General features: G+C 40.1%; 1 protein-coding gene across 2 annotated transcripts in view; it reads right to left on the bottom strand.

Moving 5' to 3' along the window:
• The window catches only part of FGF12 (fibroblast growth factor 12), a 550,074-nt gene that overhangs the window by 341,862 nt on the left and 185,729 nt on the right, over positions 1–22,483 (bottom strand). Inside the window, exon 1 of one of the 2 annotated variants that reach the window (XM_041732038.1) lies at positions 21,231–21,365. The exons of the other annotated variant lie outside the window; for it this stretch is intronic. Coding sequence (XP_041587972.1) covers positions 21,231–21,321 — 91 coding nt within the window. The 5' untranslated portion in view covers positions 21,322–21,365. Of the gene's footprint in view, positions 1–21,230; positions 21,366–22,483 lie in introns of those variants that run through there. 2 annotated transcript variants of the gene reach the window in all.

Here is a 22,483-nt window from a genome sequence, read left to right as displayed (position 1 = left end):
GTCAGGAGGGAGATCTTCACCATTAGTTCATTTATGAATGTAACCGGATTCATTCATTGTCTAACAAATTATTTACTTCTTTCCTTCCTACTTCCTCCACTCTGATGGAGAGGGGGGAAAAAAAGTATGTGCAAGTGTATGTGTATGTGTATGTGTATGTGTATGTGTATGTATGAACAAGGGTAGGATTTGGTGTTCCTTCTCTTAATTACTGAAATATCCATAGTCTGATGGGGAGAGTAGAAAAGAAGATCAACCATCTTCTATTACATAAACAGAAAGTTTGTTGAAATAGTCTCACTTTTTCAGTATCTCCCAAAGCTTGGTATGCAAAATGATTTTAAGTGACAAACAGATAAAACCTTTAAAAAAATTATGGTTGGGGTGCCTGAGTGGCTCAGTCAGTTGAGGGTCTGACTTTCACTCATGTCATGATCTCAGGGTCCTAGGATTGAGGCCTGCATTGAGCTCCTCACTCAGTGGGGAGTCTGCTTGTCTCTCTGCTCCTCCCCACTGCTTATGCTCATTCTCTCAAATAAATAAATAAAATATTTTTTTAAATCATGGTTATTTTAAAATAACTATTTTTTTATTAGAAAAAAAACCAGCATATTAAACTTGTGATTCTACAGATACAACTGCTACAATAGGACTAAACTGATTTTTAAAAATTTTTAATTGACTTTTTTTAGAGTATGTTGATTCAAAGAAAAATTAATAACAAGAGCACACAGATGTAGCAAAATTACACAGGAGGTACATGAATGTCCAGAGTTCAGGCTACCAGGTTAGTTGATATTTGCTCCTTACATATCATTATCTCCTTAAGGAGATTTTCCTCTGAATCAATTCCAAAAGATTACTCAAATTCACATACAAAATGGTAGAGACAAGAAGTGCTGCTCTAAGATGAAATTATTTCCAGTAAAATTTAAAAATAATCATCTCAACATGTGATGATGGGAATTATTACGGAAGTGTGAACAGTATAAGCATGCCTTGGACTATGGGTCCAGAGCCATACTGTCCGTTCTGAGATTATGTGCCTGTTAACACATGCCCTCCTTGAACCCTGGCTTGCTCTCTGTAGAAGGACTAAATGGTCTCTAAGGTTCCTACCAGCCACATCAACCTATGAGTCAAGTGGAAAACATTAATTCTGCATTAAGAGCACAGTGAGCTGTTAAATATGTCAAATGGACTTCTTATTACCTAAGTGACCCATAAATTAAATTGTTGCTGCTTCCACTCAGTATATCCATTTATTCAGATCTATGTGTTAAAAGGCCTTATTATTTTATAGTGAATTTTACCCCGGAAAAAGGATATGAAGAGGCTTCAGAGGCTGACACTTTCTCTTGTTATTTAGAAGAGATCAAGCTGCACACCAATGACACTGCTCTGACCTCCTGGATTAGAACAGAATGACCGGACAACATGTACCCAGGGATTTACCTAAAGACTTGAGAATTGAACTGACAAGTTTTATATTCCTAGGTGCTTTCTGAACTCAACCCAAAATCTTTTTATTGCTTAGCATAACCTACCATTTTGCCTCTCTGCTTTCCTCTGTAACCTTCCCCAACCTCCATTAGAGCTTAGAAAATTCACTAGCTCTTCCTCACATAAAGTCTCAGATTTGACAGAGTGTCAGAGCTAGCAAAGACTCCATAGGTCATCCCTTTCTGCTTCATACTGGATGTTTAAATCCCTCTGCAATACTTCAGTAGTCACACGGCATCTGCTTGTACAGTAACAGCAACTGGAAAGTCATAAGCTACCAAAGCATTCATTGTATGTTCTCCACAGTTGAGGTAACTGTACTTCCTATTCAGCCCAGAACAGTTTTTTAAGCTCAATCCATCAAACCTGCTTCTTCTTCCCAAAATACTAAATTCTACTTCAACCTTCTTATCTTTTCTCTAGGCTGAACATCTTTATAGCCTTCATTTACTCCTTCTAAGTCATGATGTCAAATCCTATTAATATCTTCGTCATCATCTCCTAGATATATTCTAACATAATAATATCCCTTGGGAAGCATGCTTTCCACAACCACATAGGATCTCACCCTTCCCACCTCCATGTGTTTTGTGACCAGCATGGGGTACCAATGGTACAACCTGCTGTATCATTCTATTCCCTCTCACATAATCATAATCCAAAAATTATCCTAATCTCTGAGGAAATCTAATAAGAACAATACTAAACAAAGCTAGACACATACGTACACATTTTAATCAGCCTCACTTTGTGTCACAAATGGTTGTGAGGTGTGAATTGTCACTTCCAAGGTATTTGTGCCCTACAGTATAAAACTATCCTTATAAAAGCTGTTTTTCACAATTCACATGAAAACTATATATACATATATATGTGCATACACACACACACACACACACACACCTGTAAGTTTTCAACAGTCATGAAATATTTTCCACGCATTTGATCTTCATGACTCTAGGACAAAGGCAGGGAAAGATTACTACACTTTTTCTCATATTCATATATAAAACTTGGCAAAATTCATATAGTTTGTAAATTACAGAGCCTTTGGATTTCAGATCCAATCTCCCTTCACAGTATTATTCACTTTAAATCAAGTGTCTGAGCACCTAACTAGGTGCTAAGGCTCAATATATCAGGTGTAAATTTTAATGGTCCACTTTGACCCAGTTTCTTGGACATGCTTTTGCTATATTCAGCAATTTCATTGCTATTGCTGTGTATTCCTACAAGAAAGGAAAGCAAATGGCCAACACTTTTTCAATAAGTAACTATTTGCTTAAAATCTTAACGAAAGTGTTTCTAATCACAAACTATGAGAACCAGACACTTCCATTCATAGCCCTGTAGAAAAACCATATAGACTCCAAAAACCATTAGCAGCCTCTAGTAACTAATGCTAATAGCATTCTTAGGAAGAGAATCCCAAAACAAGAAAAGCCAAAGCTAAGAGATTAAAGATTTATAAAAGTCAAAACTTAGGTACTCCTGGATGGCTCAGTTGGTTAAGCAGTTGACTCTTGATTTTGGCACAGGTCACGATCTCAATGTCCTGGGGTTGAGCCCTGCATCAGGCTCCAGGCTCAGTGCAGGGTCTGCTTGAGAAGTCTCTCTCCCTTTCCCTCTGCCCCCCTCCCTGCTCATGCACTCTCTCTCTCTCTCTCCCTCAAATAAATATATCCTTTTAAAAAAATCAAAATTGGGGATCCCTGGGTCGCTCAGAGGTTTGGCACCTGCCTTTGGCCCGGGACACGATCCTGGGGTCCCGGGATCGATTCCCACATTGGGCTCCCGGCGTGGGGCCTGCTTCTCTCTCTGCCTCTCTCTGTGTGTGCCTATCATGAATAAATGAATAAAATCTTTTTTAAAAAATTCAAAATTTGCAGCCCCATCTTCTGCTGATCCAAGTCACTGGACTCTTGACACCATTGTAAATACGTGGTGTTGTCTAAAACAAAAGTTCCCAAATGTAGCTTTACATGACAATCACTGGGGGAGCTTTTTAAAAATATAAGCACATGGGACCTTTCTGACACCTAGGTAGTCTAGCATAGAAAAATCTGTTTGGGGGCACCTCGGTGGCTCAGTGGTTGCACATCTGCTTTTGGCTCAGGGCATGATTCTGGGGTCCTGGGACGGAGCCTCACATCAGGCTTCCCCTGTGAGAAGCCTGCTTCTCTCTCTGCCTATGTCTCTGCCTCTGTGTGTGTGTGTGTGTGTGTGTGTCTCATGAATAAATAAAATTCAAAAAAAAAAAAAAAGGAAGAAAATCTGTTTTTGTTGTTGCTGCTGTTTTTGTTATTGTTATTAAACAAGGGTCTGGTATGGCTAGGATATAGTGGGCCCAAGCCTGGAATTTGTTAACAAGAGGAAACCACTTCCTCTTGCATTATCCCTATCTCTCTCCTACAGAAACAGCTTTCCTTTTTCTAGTCAATCCTTCTCATTAGCATATAAATGGGCCATAATATTTCTCATAAAAATGGTGTTCCCCTGATCTCACATTCCCTCATTTTCCTATACAACTTTCCTGCAAAACTCCTGCAAAGATTTTTTTGATAATCATTGTCTCTATTATCTCTCCTTTTAGTCTCTTGAGCCCATTCCAATCCTTGTCTCCATTGAAAGTGCTGGCCCAGTGAGCGATGACCTCCCACATTTCCCAATCTGAAGATCATTCTCAGTCTGCTAGCTCAGGATGTCTCATCAGCAAGTGACCCAGCTGGTCCTTCCTTCTGGCACCTTCTTCACTGAACTCCTGTTGTCACACTCCCTGAATTGCCTCCACTCCTCAAGCTTCTCCTTTGGAGTCTCTTAGGTAACATTTACTCCTAATGGCTAAATACAGGAGAACCTCAGGCTTAGTTCTTAAATCTCTCTCTTTTTTTAATATAAACACTAACTCCTTATGTGACTGAATACAGTTCTGTGGCTCTAAATACCACCTACATGCTGATGAATCACACTCCATATCTCTGGCCATGGACTCCCCTAAATTCCCGACTTTCATCCTTTCTACTCAATGTCTCTACTCTAATTCTAGGTCATCTTTAAGGTATTCACAACAGAACACTTGAGTTTATCCTCTGAAGCAGTTCTGCCCTTGTTTCCCAGCTCAATCAAACATGTCTCTCTTTGCCTAGTTACTCAGACATAATTATTGAGCCACCATGGACTTCTCTTTTTTTTCTCTCAATCAATTAGCAAATCTTGTCAGCTCTACCTCAAAATATATCCCAAATCAGACCAAGACTTACCACCTAACACATTATGACTCTATTCCAAGCCTCTCACCAAAAATACTGTAATAGCCTCCTAAATAGTCTCCCCGATACAGTCTATTTTCATACTGCAGCCAGAGTGATCTATTTAAAATGTAAATGGCTTATCGCACCCCTGTGCAAAACTCTTTCACGACTTCCCATAATCCTCAAAATAAATTCCAAAATATTTGTCACAGCCCACAAGGCCAGAAACAATCTCCTTTCCTACCATTTTTCCTCACTTTGCTCTGGTCACACTGGCCTTCGTGCTTCTTTTGAATATGTCAAGCCAATTCCTGCTCTAGGACCTTTGCACTTGCCATTCCTTCCAGCTAGAGCAAGTTTTCCCTCAGTAGTTGCAGCCTTGTTCCCTCGAAAAGCCATTCCCTCAGAGAAGGCTGCTGTATCTAAATAGATCTTCCTTTTGCTCTCTATCCCCTTAATACATATATTTCTCTTTATAGCACTTACCACCTTCTCACATTATATTATATGCATGCTAGTTGTTTATTTATTTATTAGTTTACTTCCGCACTAGAAAGTAAGCTCTTAAAATAGACATTGTTTTGCTCACCACTGAATCCCCAGAAATTAGAACTATACCTGGTAAAGAGTAGACCATCAATAAATGCCTGAAAGAATGGAGGAAAGAATGAGCAAATTTAGCATGAAACACATGCTCTTTCTTGGCCTCATGCCTTAGTGCATATTTTCCCCTTTACCCAAAATGCCCTTCTTTGTCATTTCCTATGCAATGTGGATGCCTATTTATTCATTAAAATGCGACTTGGGTAACATATTCCCCTGAAGCCTTCTCAGATAAGCCTCCCTGACTATACACACATATACAGACACAGGCATATACACACACATATGCACATGTGCAGATACATATATACATACATACATACATACACACATCACTGAGCAGAGGGAGCTGCTCTTATCTCTCTCTGCATCCAAGATAAATTGTTCCTAATTTTAATCTAGCATCTACCCTTAAAGATGTCTTTTTTATATCTTTTCTACCTTACATCTTTTTTTCCTTTGCCATACTGTGAATTCCTTGGGGCAGGAGTTGCTATATCTCTATATGCCCTTGCCAGTCACATACTAGGAACCCAACTGTGTCTAAAATATGCCTGGTTGCTAGTGCTCACATGAGTTTTTACTCTTTCCTTCTGCCTGTGCTAAGTTATTTTTACTAGAAGCTGCTGTTCATTAATGTGATTAATACACCTAAAAGTAGCTCATTTGTTCTCTGCCTCAGAGACAAAAGTGCCTGTAGATCCCAGGAATTAAACTCTAATATAGTTTAGATTTGCTTACCATTGACTGAGAACTAAGTGACGCAAGCCTTCAATAATAGAACTTTGTCTGGATATCGGAGAACACTTCCACACCCTTTGCAAGACTCTAGTTATTCATCATCAGCGAAAAGAATTTAAAGTAAGCTTAAATCAACAAAATGCCCTAACCTCTATCATGTTGTCCCACTTCACAATGCAGAAGGAAAAGGTTCAATACTGCTGTAGGGAAGAGCATCCTCTTTGAGCAGCATTATAATAGGACACACCACAAAACTTTATGTGCAACAAGATGTGATAGTTATCAGAAGATATAATTCTTATTCCAAAGAAGCTATAAATTGCATGTTGATAAAACTGGCTTCTGCCAAGTTTCTTCTGTCTTTCCAAGACAATATAAAATGGAGCTTTATTTTATCTCCAATATAGCCTCATGTCACAAATGCATCAAACAGAACACCCATAGTAGGGGTACATGGGTGGCTCAGCGGTTGGGCATCTGCCTTCAGTTCAGGGTGTGATCCCAGGGTCCCAGGATCAGGTCCAGCATCAGGCTCCCCACAGGGAGCCTGCTTCCCCCTCTGCCTATGTCTCTGCCTCTCTCTGTGTGTCTCTCATGAATAAATAAATAAAATCTTAAAAAAAAGAATAACCATAATAATAATAAATAAGTTATATCTGTTTTATGTCTTTTAGATTTTGCTGCTTTGCATGGATACTGTTTCATCTCACTTTCAACTGCTGCTTTGATGGAGGCAAGGTGATCATACCCACCCTACAGATGAGGATTTTGAGGCTCACTTATGTTTTAAAAACTTGCCTAAGGTCAAGAAATGAGTGAATGAAAGAATCAGACTAAAAATTAGTGTCTCAATCCCAAGTTTACAAATAGTATAGCGTCCAAAGATCCAGCCACTTTATACAGACATGGGGCTCAGAACAACTGTCTCAAGTTTGCTAGGCCTGTTTCCTCATTGGCCAAGTAAAAGTGTGTATCCAGTTCCTATAGTTGTTGCTAGGACTCGAATATCATGATTCTACATTTTGAATCACTTATGCTCCATGCACAATATAATAATTGGTCCCTCCTCGTTAGAAGATTACAACTCAGGAATTATATTTGTTTCCTAATATCTGTGTTGTGAGAATGGCAGCAAGGTTCATTAGAGTCACTGAAGTTGGGTCATGCCAAAAACCTCTGTGAGGTTGGGAAGGCAATCAAAACAAAGGTTTATTTGAGTTTTAATGTCTGCCTTGGAAATGTCCTTCCATGTTCTTAAGAAAGCTGCTTCGTTTCAGCTATGAGGACTGTGCCAAGGAGGCCCAGGTGGCTGAGAAAGTAGAGCTGCCACCAATCTGAGGTCACTGGACAGTCTCTCACTTATTTTTCCTCTGAAACCTCTAGAGGGATTTGCTTCAGTGTCAAACACTCATTCCACATTCAGCTCAACCAGGAGCCACACCCTCTCAATTCAAAAGCTGAGATGACAAAGTGCCCCTATTTACATTCTGGAGAAAAAGCAGGGGAGGGTGTGGTTTACAGCCAAAGGGAAGTGGAATTGGACTTCACACCATTCTCAGTTGTCCCTACAGCCCCACTGATACCATAAAGGTATGGTACTTGGGTACTTATTACCCAAGTAATAAGGCAATTTTTCAGCAAATGCTGCAAATTCCCTTGATGGCAGTCCACTGTGTAGCAGCCACAGTCAAATGACGCTTATCTCTTATTGACTCACTCACTTCTCCAGCATAGGAGCCTTCCCATTAAGCCCCAGTCAGTGCCCAATTGCCTTTGACAGGAAGCCAGCCCTGGACACAGCTTTCTTTCTAGTTAGCGTGGTGCTGAATGTGAAACATCAGGGAATACTAGTCGAGCAAGGCTGTCCTCCTACCACGAGTCAATACACATTCCCAAATAAACATATAGATAATAAAACACGTATGCTGCGCTCAATGTCTGATAGTATTCTGAAAGTTTCATATATATTAATTCATTTTACTCCTCACCACATCTCTATAAGGTAGATGCTATTATGTACCATTTTACAAGTGAGGACACTGAGGCCCTGGGGTCAGGGCATTTAAGAAACTTGCCCAAGGTCACCTGACTGGCAAATCTCAGAGTCCGGTCAAACCCAGGTTGCAGTCTGTGCTCTCAGCTACTCCAGTAGACTCCTCCACACCAGGCTACATGTTTCTAAATTTGATAAATTTGTATTAAGAGAGGTGAATTTCAGGGGCATCTGGGTGTCTCAGCGGTTGACCGTCTGCCTTCCACTAAGGGCACAATCCCGGGGTCCCACATGGGGCTCCCTGCGAGGAGCCCGCTTCTCCCTCTGCCTATGTCTCTGCCTCTCTGTTACTCTCATGAATAAATGAATAAAGTCTTAAAAAAAAAAAGAGAGAGACATGAATTTCAAAATCACAAAATTGAGTGAAAAAATAAGACGCAGAGGGGTAAGTATGGTTCAAGACCATTTACATAAATTTTAGACACTCCCAAAATAATATCATACAGTATATATATTAAGAATATAAATATATAGGGACGCCTGGGTGGCTCAGCAGTTGAGCGCCTGCCTTTGGCTCAGGGCATGATCCTGGAGTTCTGGGATGAGTCCCACATCAGGCTCCCTGCATGGAGCCTGCTTCTCCTTCCGCCTGTGTCTCTGACTCTCTCTCTCTGTCTCTCTCATGAATAAATAAATAAAATCTTTAAAAAAAAAGAATATAAATATATAGACCATAAGGACACATACCGAAGTCATTTTACTTTTACAACTGAGGGAGGAAGACTCTGGAATGGATCTAGGGACAATTCTAAGAAATTTTAATTTCACCAATAATTGACTATTTTTAAAAATTCTGAAATACATAAGGCATAATGTGAAAAATTTGTTCATTCTGATCTTAGGTATATTAGTGTGTGTTATGTTAATCTCTGGTCATTTCTGTATTCTAACTTTAAAAACAAATTACGTATATTTTCTCCCCTATTCCTTCTTGTGTCCTCCCAACTCCAAAGCCATGAACATCATTTCCAGTTGAGGTAATGGAATCCATAGTGTATTGCATTTTGGAAAACAAAATCATAATGTTGATTTATCCAGGGCTAGTTGCTTAATGTTGACTACAGATATGTAGTTCCAGGTTAGAGTGATAAAAACAAATTAACAACCACTTTATTCAACTAGAACTTGAACTGAGCACGTGCAAAAAATGTCATTAGCAAATAGTAATTATCAGAAAAGATAACCTAAAAACAAAAACACTGGGGAGAATTTATCTCTGCTACAACCATAGCAGTTCCTTCTAGAATAATACAATGGTAACTAAGGATGACACACTATAGACACTGTTAACAATTGGGATTATTTATGTTCATGTATTGTATACTTTATCAAAGTATGAGTTATCTTAGAAAAAGATTCATGCAGGCCCACTGCTTGACTCATAGTGTGGGTCTCTGTAAATGCTGGCTGAATTAATATACAAGTGAAGTGATGTTCCATAACGTCTTTACTCTGACAAACCGAAAATATTCAACTCTTCAAGCAATAAGGTAGGCAATGACGCTGAATATTAAAATTCTCATAACTAGACAGCTAACGTTTTGGGGAAGTGTTAATAATATTTGTCCCATAAGATAAAAATTAAAATCTCCCTTTATCATAAAAACTCCTTTATTTTCAGGAGGACTACCTTTTGTGCCTTTTTAATATACTAATATAAGTCAATTTCCTAGTTTCTCTTGCCATTGAAGCAGATTTTTCCATCTAAATACTTAAGATGTTAAGTATTTGGTTTAGTAATTTAAATTTGATATATTTTGAGCAAAAGCAAGTTCATACAGAATTTTTCCCTACATTTAGGCTTCCCTATTGGAAAATCCTTGTTTAACCTTAGAAGGCATATCTTATTTGTCCCAAAACTTTGTGGAAGATATCATGCCAAGAAGAGCTTGCCAGACTAAGCTCTTTTACAATCTACTTTGAAAGAAAGAGGGGAGAAACGTGCAATGCTCCCTGGGTCATACACTTCGCATTCCTCATCTGGTAGTATTTAAAATGAATTAATTCAAACATTTAGAAATGTACTAAAAACTATCCCTATTGCTTTTTCTAAACCAGAAATGACCAGACCGTATTCTTCTGCTGGGAGTGAGTATTTCTCCTAAAGGACATGGATGCTCTACTTCCAGTCATCCTGCAATGGGAAAAGCAATGAGCCTTGGAATGGGAATGGGAATAACCTTCCTGTCTCTCTGGAACTTGAAGTAGTACTTCTTAATTCTGGGGGGAACAACATCCCTCATGCAGGAATAGGCTGGAGTTAAAGAGAGATGACCAGAGGCTCTCTTAGAGAAGGATATGGCCTGTGAACTCTAGGAGCAGTAAGAGCTCATATCTGTCTTTACATTTCCATTTTCTGCACTGTTCCACACCTCTGCTTTCCTCAGGTATTCAGTAAATTATTCTGAAGACCCACAGTCTTGGCTTTCCTTCAGACTGAAAGAGAAGAGTGACAAAACTCCTGCATCCCAAGACAGACTTGTGGAATGTATAAATACTCTTTAGTATTTCCTAGAAATTACTTGACAAGAGAAACCAAGGAATGGAAAATCAGCAATCGATTGAATGACACTTGCTGTCAGGACTTGAAAATCAAAGTTAATTTGTGTTTTAGTCCTGAGCAACTCAAGCATTCTTTCAGTTACAGTGCTTCCACAGTGTAAAAATTTAATATAATTTTTGGTTACCTCCTGTCTTGATGGTCTAAATAATCTACTCACACAAGAGAGAATTGAAACTTGAGTATTATGAACTATTAAGTAAAAAGTTAGTGCTACTATGATTAATTCCAGAAATGTGGTTATTAACAATTAGAAGAGAATCATCCAAATTACCTGCTACAACCAAACTACTCCATTAACACCATTCTACATTTGTTTCTATCAATAAAATAAAATTCAGAGTTATTCTCAATGCCGTGGATATTATGGTGATCATTTGTTTTAAGCAAATAAATAAGGATCTTCACACAAATTAAATTGGCTAGATAAAAAATTGATTTTTACCAGGAAAAAAAAGGTCCATCTTAGACAACAAAGAAAAGCTAAACATACAGATCAAAATTTTAAGTATATTGTAAAATTTAGTATGCTGCATATATTTTTTTTCTACCTTAAGAGAAAGAATGACATGGGATAAATCACACACTAACAGCATGCATTTGGTATTTTATCCCACCAGGACGGATGAAAGGCAAGAAAAAGAAGAGTGGAAAACCCTACATGCTGACTATGTGCTCAGGCTAAAGAATTCTACAGACATGAACCCATTTAATCTTCAGAAAACCCCATAAACTAAGTACTATCCTTTAGCCCCACTTTACTACTAGGCACAGGGAGACCAAGAAACTAGCCAGGAGAATACTATATTGTTAGGGGTGCCTGGGTGACTCAGTGAGTTAAGCATCTGCTTTTGGCTCAGGTCATGATATCAGGATTCTGGGATCAAGCCCTATGTTGGGCTCTCTGTTCAACAGAGTCTCCTCTCTCTCTCTCTCTCTCTCTCTCTCTCTCTCTCTCTCTCCCCCTCTCTCCCTCTCTCCCTCTCTCTCGAATAAATAAATAGAATTTATTTTTTTAAAAATATATTGTTAGAAGTGAAAGTTATGGAGAACGACATATCAATACTTTAAAGATGGTAGTGCCTTTGAAAGTTACACACTATAGGAGTAAAGTTTTGCTCTCATTTCTCATGTTCATGTTTTGGTCGGCAAAAGAGCCACTTCTGCCTTTTCCAACATATGGGAAGAGTCTCTGCTCTTCCATCTACCCTTCTTACTCCTTTCCAAGAAAGGAAAAACTTACCTGATCGGTGAGATTGGGAAGAAAAAACTGGGGCAGGTGGAATTTAGCTTGTTGTGACTTTCTCCCTTTCTCTCTCTCTCTCTCTCTCTCTCTCTGGATCTGCCTGCCCACAGCCTGGATGCACTCAAGTCGCTGGATAGGGATAAGTAAGTCAGGACCCAGATGTGTCTTTAGAGATAGATACAAAGCCCAAATCTCTTCAATTCCACTGTAAGGCTCAACAGAGGAAAAGTTAGATATCTCAGGAGGTGGGCCTACTCTACAAACCCAAAGCTTCCCTCTGGTAAATTGCATATGTCAAGATTTAGTTTTAGGAGAAAAGGTATGAAATCAAATTTTGACCATTCTCCAAGCCAGGAAGTATTTCATCAATCCAGTAAGAAAGCAGACATGTTTAATAGCTATCTATTGGATGACTTTGTCTATTTTCTCAATTGTTTTGAACTCAAGGTTAAGAAAGGAGATAACCAAAAGGAGGAGAAATGAAAGTTATAACAAAAACCATCTCCTAAGCCCACTACACACAAAGATCCCTAAGAAAGGGTATTTTCAAAAATTTTAAAATTTAAGGGCATAGAAAAACGGATGTAATCTAAATACCCAACATCAACATCTAGATAGATGATAACTGTAGCATAGACATGTGATGTCATTCGATGAAGCAATTTAAAATCATATTTAGGGGCAGCCCAGGTGGCTCAGTGGTTTAGCACCTGCCTTTGGCCCAGGGCATGATCCTGGAGACCCGGGATCGAGTCCCACATCAGGCTCCCTGCATGGAGCCTGCTTCTCCCTCTGCCTGTGTCTCTGCCTCTCTCTCTCTCTCTCTCTCTCTCTCTCAATCTCTCTCTGTCTCTCATGAATAAATAAATAAAATCTTTAAAAAATAATTAAAAAAATAAAGTCATATTTAGAAAGATATTTTGTAAAATGACATACATATTAGTATTTTTAATACAGACAAGTAAAAAATAAAAATAAAAACCAAATGGTCCACAATTTGCCATGCAGCTATATCTGATATATATATATATGTATATATATTCAATATGTACAAATCAACATAGAAACAGAAACAACATAGAAACAACATAGAAACACACAAAGCTAAAGAGAGGAAGCCTCCTTTTTTACTGCCTCAAAAATCTCTCCCCAAGTAACCACTATTAATAGCTTCTTATAATCTTTTCTGGAAAAAAAGTATTTTCCAAACATTTCAACATGAGTATCTATTTCTATATTTAGAGTAATTATTTAAGATCACAGGAAAAGAAACAAAGCATATACCTCTTATGTGGTAACTTTTGCTTTAAAAATTCACACACAAAAAATGGAAGGGATTTTTTTCTTTTTTGGAAGGGATTATATTAGGGTTGTAGTCTCTATCCTCATAGAGATCCTACATTTTTAAAGTTTACTGCTATGAGCAGAAAACTGTATAATCTGAAATATGTATCACTAGCTTTTATTATAAGAGGAACACATTTTCAAAATTAAAATAATATAGAAATATGTAATACATAAAGCAAGTGTCTGCCATCAAACTCCCTAAAAGTAACTGACATTAACAATTTTAAATGCACTTAATCAAGGATACACATACATAGTCACATAAATGGACACATACATACATAGTCACATAAGAGAGAAAATAAATAAATGTACATAGACACGTTAATCTTCACTTAGATCAGCCTTAGTTTCCTAATTTGTACTATATAAAGAGGAATCCTGCCTAACACACAGGGATGTTTGGCAGCCAAAAGGCCAAAAGTTATTATTGATATCCTCCATTTTCTTACGATGGCAGTTTTAGAAAATGCAGTACAAACTTTTCTCTTTGTTTCTCACCATCTGCCGGTCATCCCCATCCTGTCTGTGAATATAGGACTGTCACCAGACTGTCACAGAACACTGCTGCCTGGAATTCATGATCTCAATCTTCTGACTTCAGCCTTTGGGTAACTGGAACCATTGACACATGAACTATCTCATCAATGAGTTACATACAGAGTGTTACCGTGGGTTGTGGGTAAGGAGTTCATCACTATCATTTTGAGAATGACTTCATAAAGATTTGAACTTTGCTATCTACTCACAAGTTCCTTAGTGCCAAGGTCAGACACTGAACCAACATGGCGATTCACTGATTCTCAATTCCTCCAAGTCAAGCAAATAATTAGTGCTTTAGAGAACCATCCAGCTAGCAACAACACCCCTCCCCTCAAAAAAGAGATTCATTTTGTGCCACTAAGTTTTATTTAAAGACCATGCAATCGAATCCCAGCTGGCTTCATTGAAGCAGCAACGCAAGCAATCAGTGACACCAACTGCAATGCTATCGTTTCTATAAACAGTAATGAGTGGAGGGGGTAGGACAGTACTAGAAACTTATGTATCAACAAGAAAGATCATTTCTTTCTTCTGTGAAGAAATTCACAGTTTCTTTCTGATTGGCACCCTAGGAAATGCAAAGGCCCCACAACATTTAATGGCTTAGAAGAAATATTCGGACATGGCATTTCTAACATTGTGCAATGAGAATAACATGACCTAAAGATAGCAATTTCGTACACTAAGTAGTACAAAGGAAAGCTTCAGCATTCTAAGATATTCCGTGGAAATTGAAAAAATAGATCTATAAGTACTCCCTGGATGTCCTTTCTACCTCTGATACCAGAGAATAGAACTTGCCTTCTCATTGTACCAGGCTGTGAATAAATGGATTCATGGTGAAGTGAGAGCAGAGAAGACATATAATATAGGTAACTCGGCAGGATATCTGAATATGAGCGAGGCTACAGAGGTTTGAATTGAGTTGTAGGGTAATTATTTGGAAAAAAATGCTTTTATTATACCTGTATTTTATTTTTATGTAAACACATTCTTCTGGCAAAATATCCAGAGACACTATTCCTTTCCATTAGAGGCCCCACCTGCCCCATGCCAGTACCAACTTTTGCACTTCTAAATGCTCTGCAAGTTCAGAGAGATTAACATGAATGCTGAGCAGAATTAATTATTCCTTACTTACAGTGATTTTATCAGAGAACATTAACTCAAATATAAGGCTGTTAAACAGAAACAAACTGAGGCTCCTTGATACCCCACTTTGGGGACGTATAATATCCTGCCTACTAGCATACTTCTTGCTTGTGTGTATATTTACATATTTCTCCCTATAGGATCTCCAGTGCCTAACACAGAAACTTGCATGTAATCAGACCTCAAGGGATATTTGCTAAGTTGAAAAAAAGGGTAAACCCTGAAGTCAGAGACATGTTTATCCTCAGGTGAAGGAAAGGAGAGGGAACAACTGTAACGGGCTCGTTGGCATAACTTAAGTATCCTGGACTTCGGAAAAAGTCTGGCTTCCTTCCCTCCTCTCTTTTGCTGTACTTAACCTGGAGCCAGGCAAATGGATTGCTGGTCCCTGCCCCAGATAAGAGCATTCAGACCAATCCCTTAACCATATAGTACTGCCCTGGTTTTTTTCCACATGCACACAGCTCTCAGTTTTCTTCTGTGAGAAGAAAAACTATTTTATTTGCATTTCTCCTCTTCTGGCAAAACTGCAGTAGAAATGTGAGCTGCAACGCTGTCTCTGTTTTCCAGGTATCATAGCTAGGTCTCCCTTTTCAGGATATGCTTGAGGGCATCAGGGTATACAGAAAGGAACACTAGAATTCTTAGGAGTCTTGAAATTAAATTACAGCTTTGAAAGAATATTCTGAAACATCAGTGGAACTTCATTACTTCATTCTTATTTGGTGGTGAAGGGGGAGATAAGTATCATCTAAGAAACAAGGTACCTGCTAGGCTCCAGACACATGCTAATTTACAAGAATGGCAAAGCCACATACGTTTGGATGCTAACTTAATTGTTCAGAGATTTTGAAAGAAAATCAATACATCTATTGGCTACATCCTACAGATGAGATGTTAGAAAAACTGGAGGATTGGACTGGAAATAATCTTAAAACAGAGCCCAATAATCTACCATCAATTGTATTACTTTAAACTGTCCTGCCTAATCAGGATAGGCCAGATAACAGTCTTAAAAATCTAAACTACAAAAAGACCACCTCTCATTTGTGCTAAATGTTCACCATGAGTCACACAGTGGGCTCTATTTGTTACAGACATTCAGGGACAGAGCAACCACTACCTTGAACATCATCAGAAGGTCAGAGCCTGAGGTGAGTTGTGCTCTGGCTGTTAGAGCTTCCACCTGGAAGTGGGGTGTGTCACTTCCGCCCACATTTCATTTACTCATGCAAGTCACACGGCCACATCAAACTTCAAGGGAATGAGGTGATGCCATCCTGCAATGTGCCCAAGAGGACAACACAACATATTGGGTGAAAAGTGGTAATGCCTACCACATTTGCACATAGTAGGTGCTTAGCAAATTGCTTTTTAAAAGTACCATAAGTAAAAAATGAACTAAAAACAAGCACTAAATTTCTTGAATTTTCTGACATTAATACTGAAAATCTCAGGTTAAAAAAACAAAAATCCTTTTGAAAATGAAAGCCATAAGAAAGTGATGGACAGGGCATCTGGGTGGTTCAGTCAGTTAAGCATCTGTCTTCAGCTCAGCTCATGATCTCAGGATCCTGGGGTCCAGTCCAGCATCAGACTCCCTGTGTAGCCCCTCCCCCTGCTTGTGCTCATTCTCTCTCCCTCTCTCTTTCTCTTGCAAAAATAAGTAAAATCTTAAAAAAAAAAAAGAAAAAAGAAAGGAATGGACATTTTGTGCATTGCATAATTCTTATTCATTGTAGCCAACGGAGCAACACTGAAATAATGAGGAATTTTAAGATTATGATGTAAAAACCAGCTCAAAGAATGATTCTACAACAAAGAAAATTGCCATGGATAAATGATCAATTAATCTTTAGTGATGTTTTTCAAAATTAGATAAATGAAGGCAGTTACACACTGAAATCACCCATGTTCCAAAATTAAAATGATGTGAACAACTGAGTATCTGGCCTCAAAAGGTAGATTTTGTCATTTGCTTTTGATGAGGTGGATTTCTGAAGATCGATTTTGAATTTAAAATATCTTCAATTCATACATTATTTTCATTTGTCCCAGTATTGGATGTTACTCACATCCTTAAAGAAAAAGAAAGGAAAACAAAGGACTCTACACTGAGAACTAAGGCAGAGAAGAGTTGAAAAGAACTGTGTAATGCTATCTTTCTAAAGGATCCTTTCCTGGGAAATGGGCTCAAAGCAACAACCACTTTGCAACCAAATTCTTTCTTGGATCACTTGACTATCTTGTAAAGTAGTTAAAGCCTAAATCCCTTAGGTGCACACTAACTGATGCAAACTGACTGTAAATTGGCAGTTTTAATTTAGATGGTAGCGTTGTGCTTGAAATTAAGGGCATAACTGGGTTTTAATAATATCTGCTCATTGGGATCAATAAATTATTTTGACCTGGACTGTTTCAATCCTGTATCAAGGCTACTTGATGTAATTATACAGCTCAATCTCTAGACATTTGATAATCCCATGCTACCAGGCTGAGCAACCCCTAATTGACTGAATATCCAGGGAGTTATGACTGTATACAGAATGGGGAGAGCCCAATGGTTGGTTTTCTGGAATAGCTTAGGGTGATAAGACAACCACAGTGCTTCCTCTCTCTCCTTGTACATGTATGCACATACACAGGCACAGACACTTATTTGCTACTATTATTGGGATCCACTGCCAAAAGTGCTACCATCCACTGTCAGTTTAATACCTAAGGCAGCTTTTTCTGGAGCCAGGTTGTTAGGACAGGAATCCCTCCTTTACAGGTCTTTCTCACCAAAGTGATGAGAAACCTGTAACCTTCACACGCTTCTTTAAGAGAATGCTTCTGCTTTCCTCCCAACTAGATCTTGAGAAGATAAAGGAACAGATATTAAAGATATTGTTTTAATTTCTACTCTTCTGCAAGCTAATGCTTCTTTGTAAAAGTCCCAAATCTAGAAAAAAAATGAATTCACTTCACTCTCCCTTTGAACTAATAACAGCACTTTCCAGGTTAATAGAAGGGCTATATACTCTGAGAATTTAGAATTTTAAACTTCTTAACTTTCTTTCAATAGATAGGCTCCACATGCGTAAAAAAAAAATCATTCATTTTGAGAAACGGAATAATAAAAGGATCATAAGATACTTGGAAGCAGCCATAAACAACCCACTTAACCTTGTCTAAGATTTTTTTTTAAGATTTATTTATTTGAGAGAGAGAGAGAGCACATGTGCAAACAGGGGGAGGGACAGAGAGAGAGGGCAAGAGAGACTCTTAAGCAAGCTCTGCACTGAGCAGGGAACTGATGTGGAGCTTGATCCCAGTACTCTGAGATCATGAGCTGAGCTGAAATCAAGAGTCAGGGGGGCCACTTTAACCAAGTGAGCCACCCAAGTGCCTCTAAGATTGTTTTCTATTCGACAGCTCATGCTATCTCCAGCCGCCTGAAGTAAAAGGGATTTATAAACTAATATAATAGATAAATTAGTTAAGATATTAATATTTGATATTATGGAGGAACGATAGGAACAATAAAATGTTTTAATTACCCTAAGAAGCTCAAAAGTTAATAATGATTATTTTGAATTTATTTAACAAAACCTAAATAGAATATTGAAATGTTTACCAATTGCAAAAATTCATCAATCCATTAGAAGAATCTCTTAACTTCTCAAAACAAATTATGTCACTTCTCCCCTGTCCCTCAACTATAAAATAATGGGGAAGAAGTAGCTGGCTTAAAAGTCTTCATTGAGACACAGTTCAAAATATTATTATATTTCTCTTTAGGTAAGTTGAAAAAAATTAAAATTGGCCATTCCAGCTTTTTCCTATAAATTTGCTCCATGACAATATATCTGATGTCTTTACCTCAATTTGTATTCATACAGGGGAATAACAAGATTTCACGCAGAACTGCTGTGATGTCATGCTAATGGTACAAGTCACATGAATGAAATCATGTTAAATGGAGCACAATAATATCTGAAACATACTAAGCACATTATATATGGTAGACTCAAAGTTCTTAGAATCATGTTGGCATATGGTTAGAGGAGTTCAACATTTCTTTGGCTATCGTCAATTCATTTAATCTTCACCACAAACCTCTGAGGTAAGTATTATTACCATAGTAATTAATATGTATGAATAAATTGAGGAACAGCAAGGTCATATGTGTTATCCAAGATCATAAGCTAAGAAAGGCCACAGTCAAACAAAAGCAATATAGTTCCCAGAAATAATCTTTTAGCAACCCTGTATATTATCTCTGGCTGTGGAAAGGGTATGAAGGAAACTTCACCTTTACTCCTTGTGACCATACCATTTAACAAGAATTCCCCTAGAGTGATCATCTTCCAAAATAACCAACCACTCCTTTAAGTAAAACAGTATATATAAAGTATGACCCTTTTCAAGGTATTACATGTTAAATATAGGATTAAATAAGATATAAGAACCAGGAGAGAGCTATTATTTCCACTTTTTTCCAGATAAAAATACTGAATTTAAAAGATTCTTAGTAATTTTATTGAGACTGCTTTATAATTGGGTCTTCTGACTCTAGGTCCCATGATTTTGCAACAACCTATGCTGCCCTTTCACATATCTTATCACTTCTATTTGGATTTGTTACTATATAAGAGACTGACTCTGCATGTAAATTAATGTGTTATCTATTTTTATACAAGGTGGAGTCCTGTCATTCTTACACACCATACATACGTAAACTTTTTTTCTCATCTAGGAAACATATATCCAAGTTGCAATCTATTCACGTTTTATTTAACATAAGCAAGGAAAACTGAAATAATATCAACATATATGTCTACTGGCTTCCTGAGATATGTATTCTCAAAATACAAAACTTCAAGCATATTAATTTAGAATACAGCAGTTGGATATCTTAGCACTTATAAATATGGTGGAAAAAAAAAAGACTGTGTAAATAACCTTAAGAACTGAGTAAAAGTAAAAATATAAGATCTCACTGCTGATTTTATTTCAAAGGGTATTCTCGTATTTCACATATAGTTAAATTATCTAATTAGTTCTTTTAAAATAATTTCACTTTTCATTTAAAGTGGTGAGTAATCAGAAAGTCAAAGTTTTATTTAAAATAAATGAATGAAATCTATATATATTCTAATCTTTCCAAATATAGTCTTCATAGCTCCAGAACAGGGTGAAAATAGGTATGTAACCAAATGAATCAGATCCCCCAGAATAGCATACGAAGTTTTATACATGAAATCTATTACAATACTGTTAAAATGTTGACTATTAACGTTACGTGCAATTTATGCACACACACAAAGATTATTTCACAAAGACACACTTGCTCAGACATAATAGGGGCACCTTACCTCTCTCCTCACACCCCACCCCCATTTTGTGAAGAGAAAACCAAAAGACACAAAAACTGGATTAGCACTTGCAAGGTTAATAGACATAATCACTTTAAAGAACACTTACACCTTAAAAAAGAGAGAGAGAGAGAAACGCACAACACAAAGTGTGGTGAAACAGCCCCGCATATGTACCGCTTCATCAGAAAAGAATTCCACTTACTTGATTTTAGTCTCGTATTTTTTTTTTCATTTAAAAATTTTAATTTCGCAGGTCATTAAAAGGGTCTGATTCTCTTTCTTTCCCGCGCTGGGCCTCTCCCGGGGGACGCGGATGGTGGAACCCAGGGCCACAGGGGCCTCTCCTGTTTCAGCACCAAGGACAGAAACCGCCTGCTCTCCAGGGCCAAGCTACTCTCGCACGCACGCGGGGCCCGAAGTCCACTTCTCCGACAAAGCAAGAAAAATAAAGGATACCTGGCCCGTCGGCCACCTGTTTAAAAGTCCCCTCTCCTGTCGAACGCACCAGCAACTTCTCAAGAGGAGACACTAGGCGAGTGCCAGCCGCACGCCGCCCTCCCGAGTCACCAGGAGGGAGCCGCGAGGCAGTGCGCAGGCAGAGGAGCCCCGCGCGGCCAGCTCAGGCGCCCGGCGAGAGCTGGGGCGTTGCACAAAGCGCAGAGGACTTCAGGGATCAGGGGGAAAGCACCCCAAAGGCAGACCCGGCGGGGCCATTCTCCCGCCCCAGTAGGGAAACGCCTTCCTTCTACCACTGCCAGCGCGGAATAAAGGGGGGGGGGAGGGAGGCGCGGGGAGCCAGGGGGAGGAAGGGGTGGGGACGCGGGGGCATCTGCGGCGCTCCAGGGCTGGGAAAGAACATTTTTCTCACCACTTAGGCTGTTGCTGGACCTCAGGCTCCTTCCACAGAGACACTGCAGCATATGCACTCCTTTCTTCAAAGAAAGCTCAAGAATCTTCATGGAGAGGCGCGTGTGTGGGGTTCGTCAACTCCCCGCCCACCTCTGCTAATTGTCCAACCAAAAGGCGGCCTGGCTTCGGCTGCCGGGTCCCGAGTCCATGGTGCGCGCGTCCCAGGTGCACGGGGAGCCGGGGCGCGGGGCCGGGCCGGGCCGGGGGGAGGGAGGACGGAGGAGGAGCAGGTGCTGGCGGCTGGGGGCAGCCCCGGGGGGAGCCGGCGGCGCGGCCACACCCCAGCGGGCTCGACCGTGACTCTTGGGGACTTCCCGAAGGAAGTGGCTGGGCTGCGGGCGGAGGGAGAGTGGACCGGCCACGCGGGGACGTCGCCGTGGGTCGGTGCCTCTCTCCGGAGGGGCGAGGGCGGGTCCCGAGCCGGCCCGGGCCCTCCAGGTGAGGCGGTGAGCCGGCGGCGCCCTCCCGCCTCAGTGCCCGCCCCGGGGCGCAGGGGGGCGCGGGGGCGCGGGGGCTCCTCGGGGCCCGGCCGAGCTAGCCCGGATGGCTGCGCTCCCGCGGGCTGCGCGCCTGCCGAGGGCGACTCCGGCGTGGGAATCCGGCGGAAGGGAAGCGCCCGCAGGAAGGGCTGGACCCTGGAGGCTGCGGAGCGTCAGAAGCGACTCCGGGGAACCGAGGGGTGGGGGCTGGGGAGGCGCGGATGTGGAATAAAGAGCGCTCTTGGGTGCGCGCCAGGAGAGCGAAGGTGTGTCTGGGCGCAGCGCGGAGGTGGGAGCCCGGACACCTGGATTCTGTGAGCGGGGCTCTGTGACCTTGGGCAAGTCACATACCCCTGGGCGCGGAGCGGGGAAGAGATACAGAACTGGCAGCTGGTTCACCATTGTCTCCTTGGCTTCTAGTCTCCTGGAAAAGCTTGGCACAGGTGCACTGGGGAGGCAGGGGTTGGAGGGGCGGGCGAGGGGCTGAGGGGGGCGGTATAGAGAGGGAGGCCAAAGGGACAGGAAGGCCACAGGTGGGGATGGAGAGGCAGATGAGGCGGGAAATCCGAAAACAAGAGCACTTCTCTTTGATGCGATACTCTAGTAAGGTTGTTTCTGCCAACGGGCCCCAAAGATGACCCGTGAGTGAGCTTCCCTGTGGGTCTACCGGCCTCGATTTTTTTGTTTTTTGTTTTCTTGTCAGCAACCTCTTTGGCTTTGTTTGTTTGTCTAT

The sequence above is a fragment of the Vulpes lagopus genome, chromosome 17 (genome assembly GCF_018345385.1).
Source record: "Vulpes lagopus strain Blue_001 chromosome 17, ASM1834538v1, whole genome shotgun sequence".
In the NCBI taxonomy this organism is placed as follows: Eukaryota; Metazoa; Chordata; class Mammalia; order Carnivora; family Canidae; genus Vulpes; species Vulpes lagopus.
Note: the sequence above shows the minus strand (reverse complement) of the source record. Positions and strands in the feature narration are given on the sequence as shown.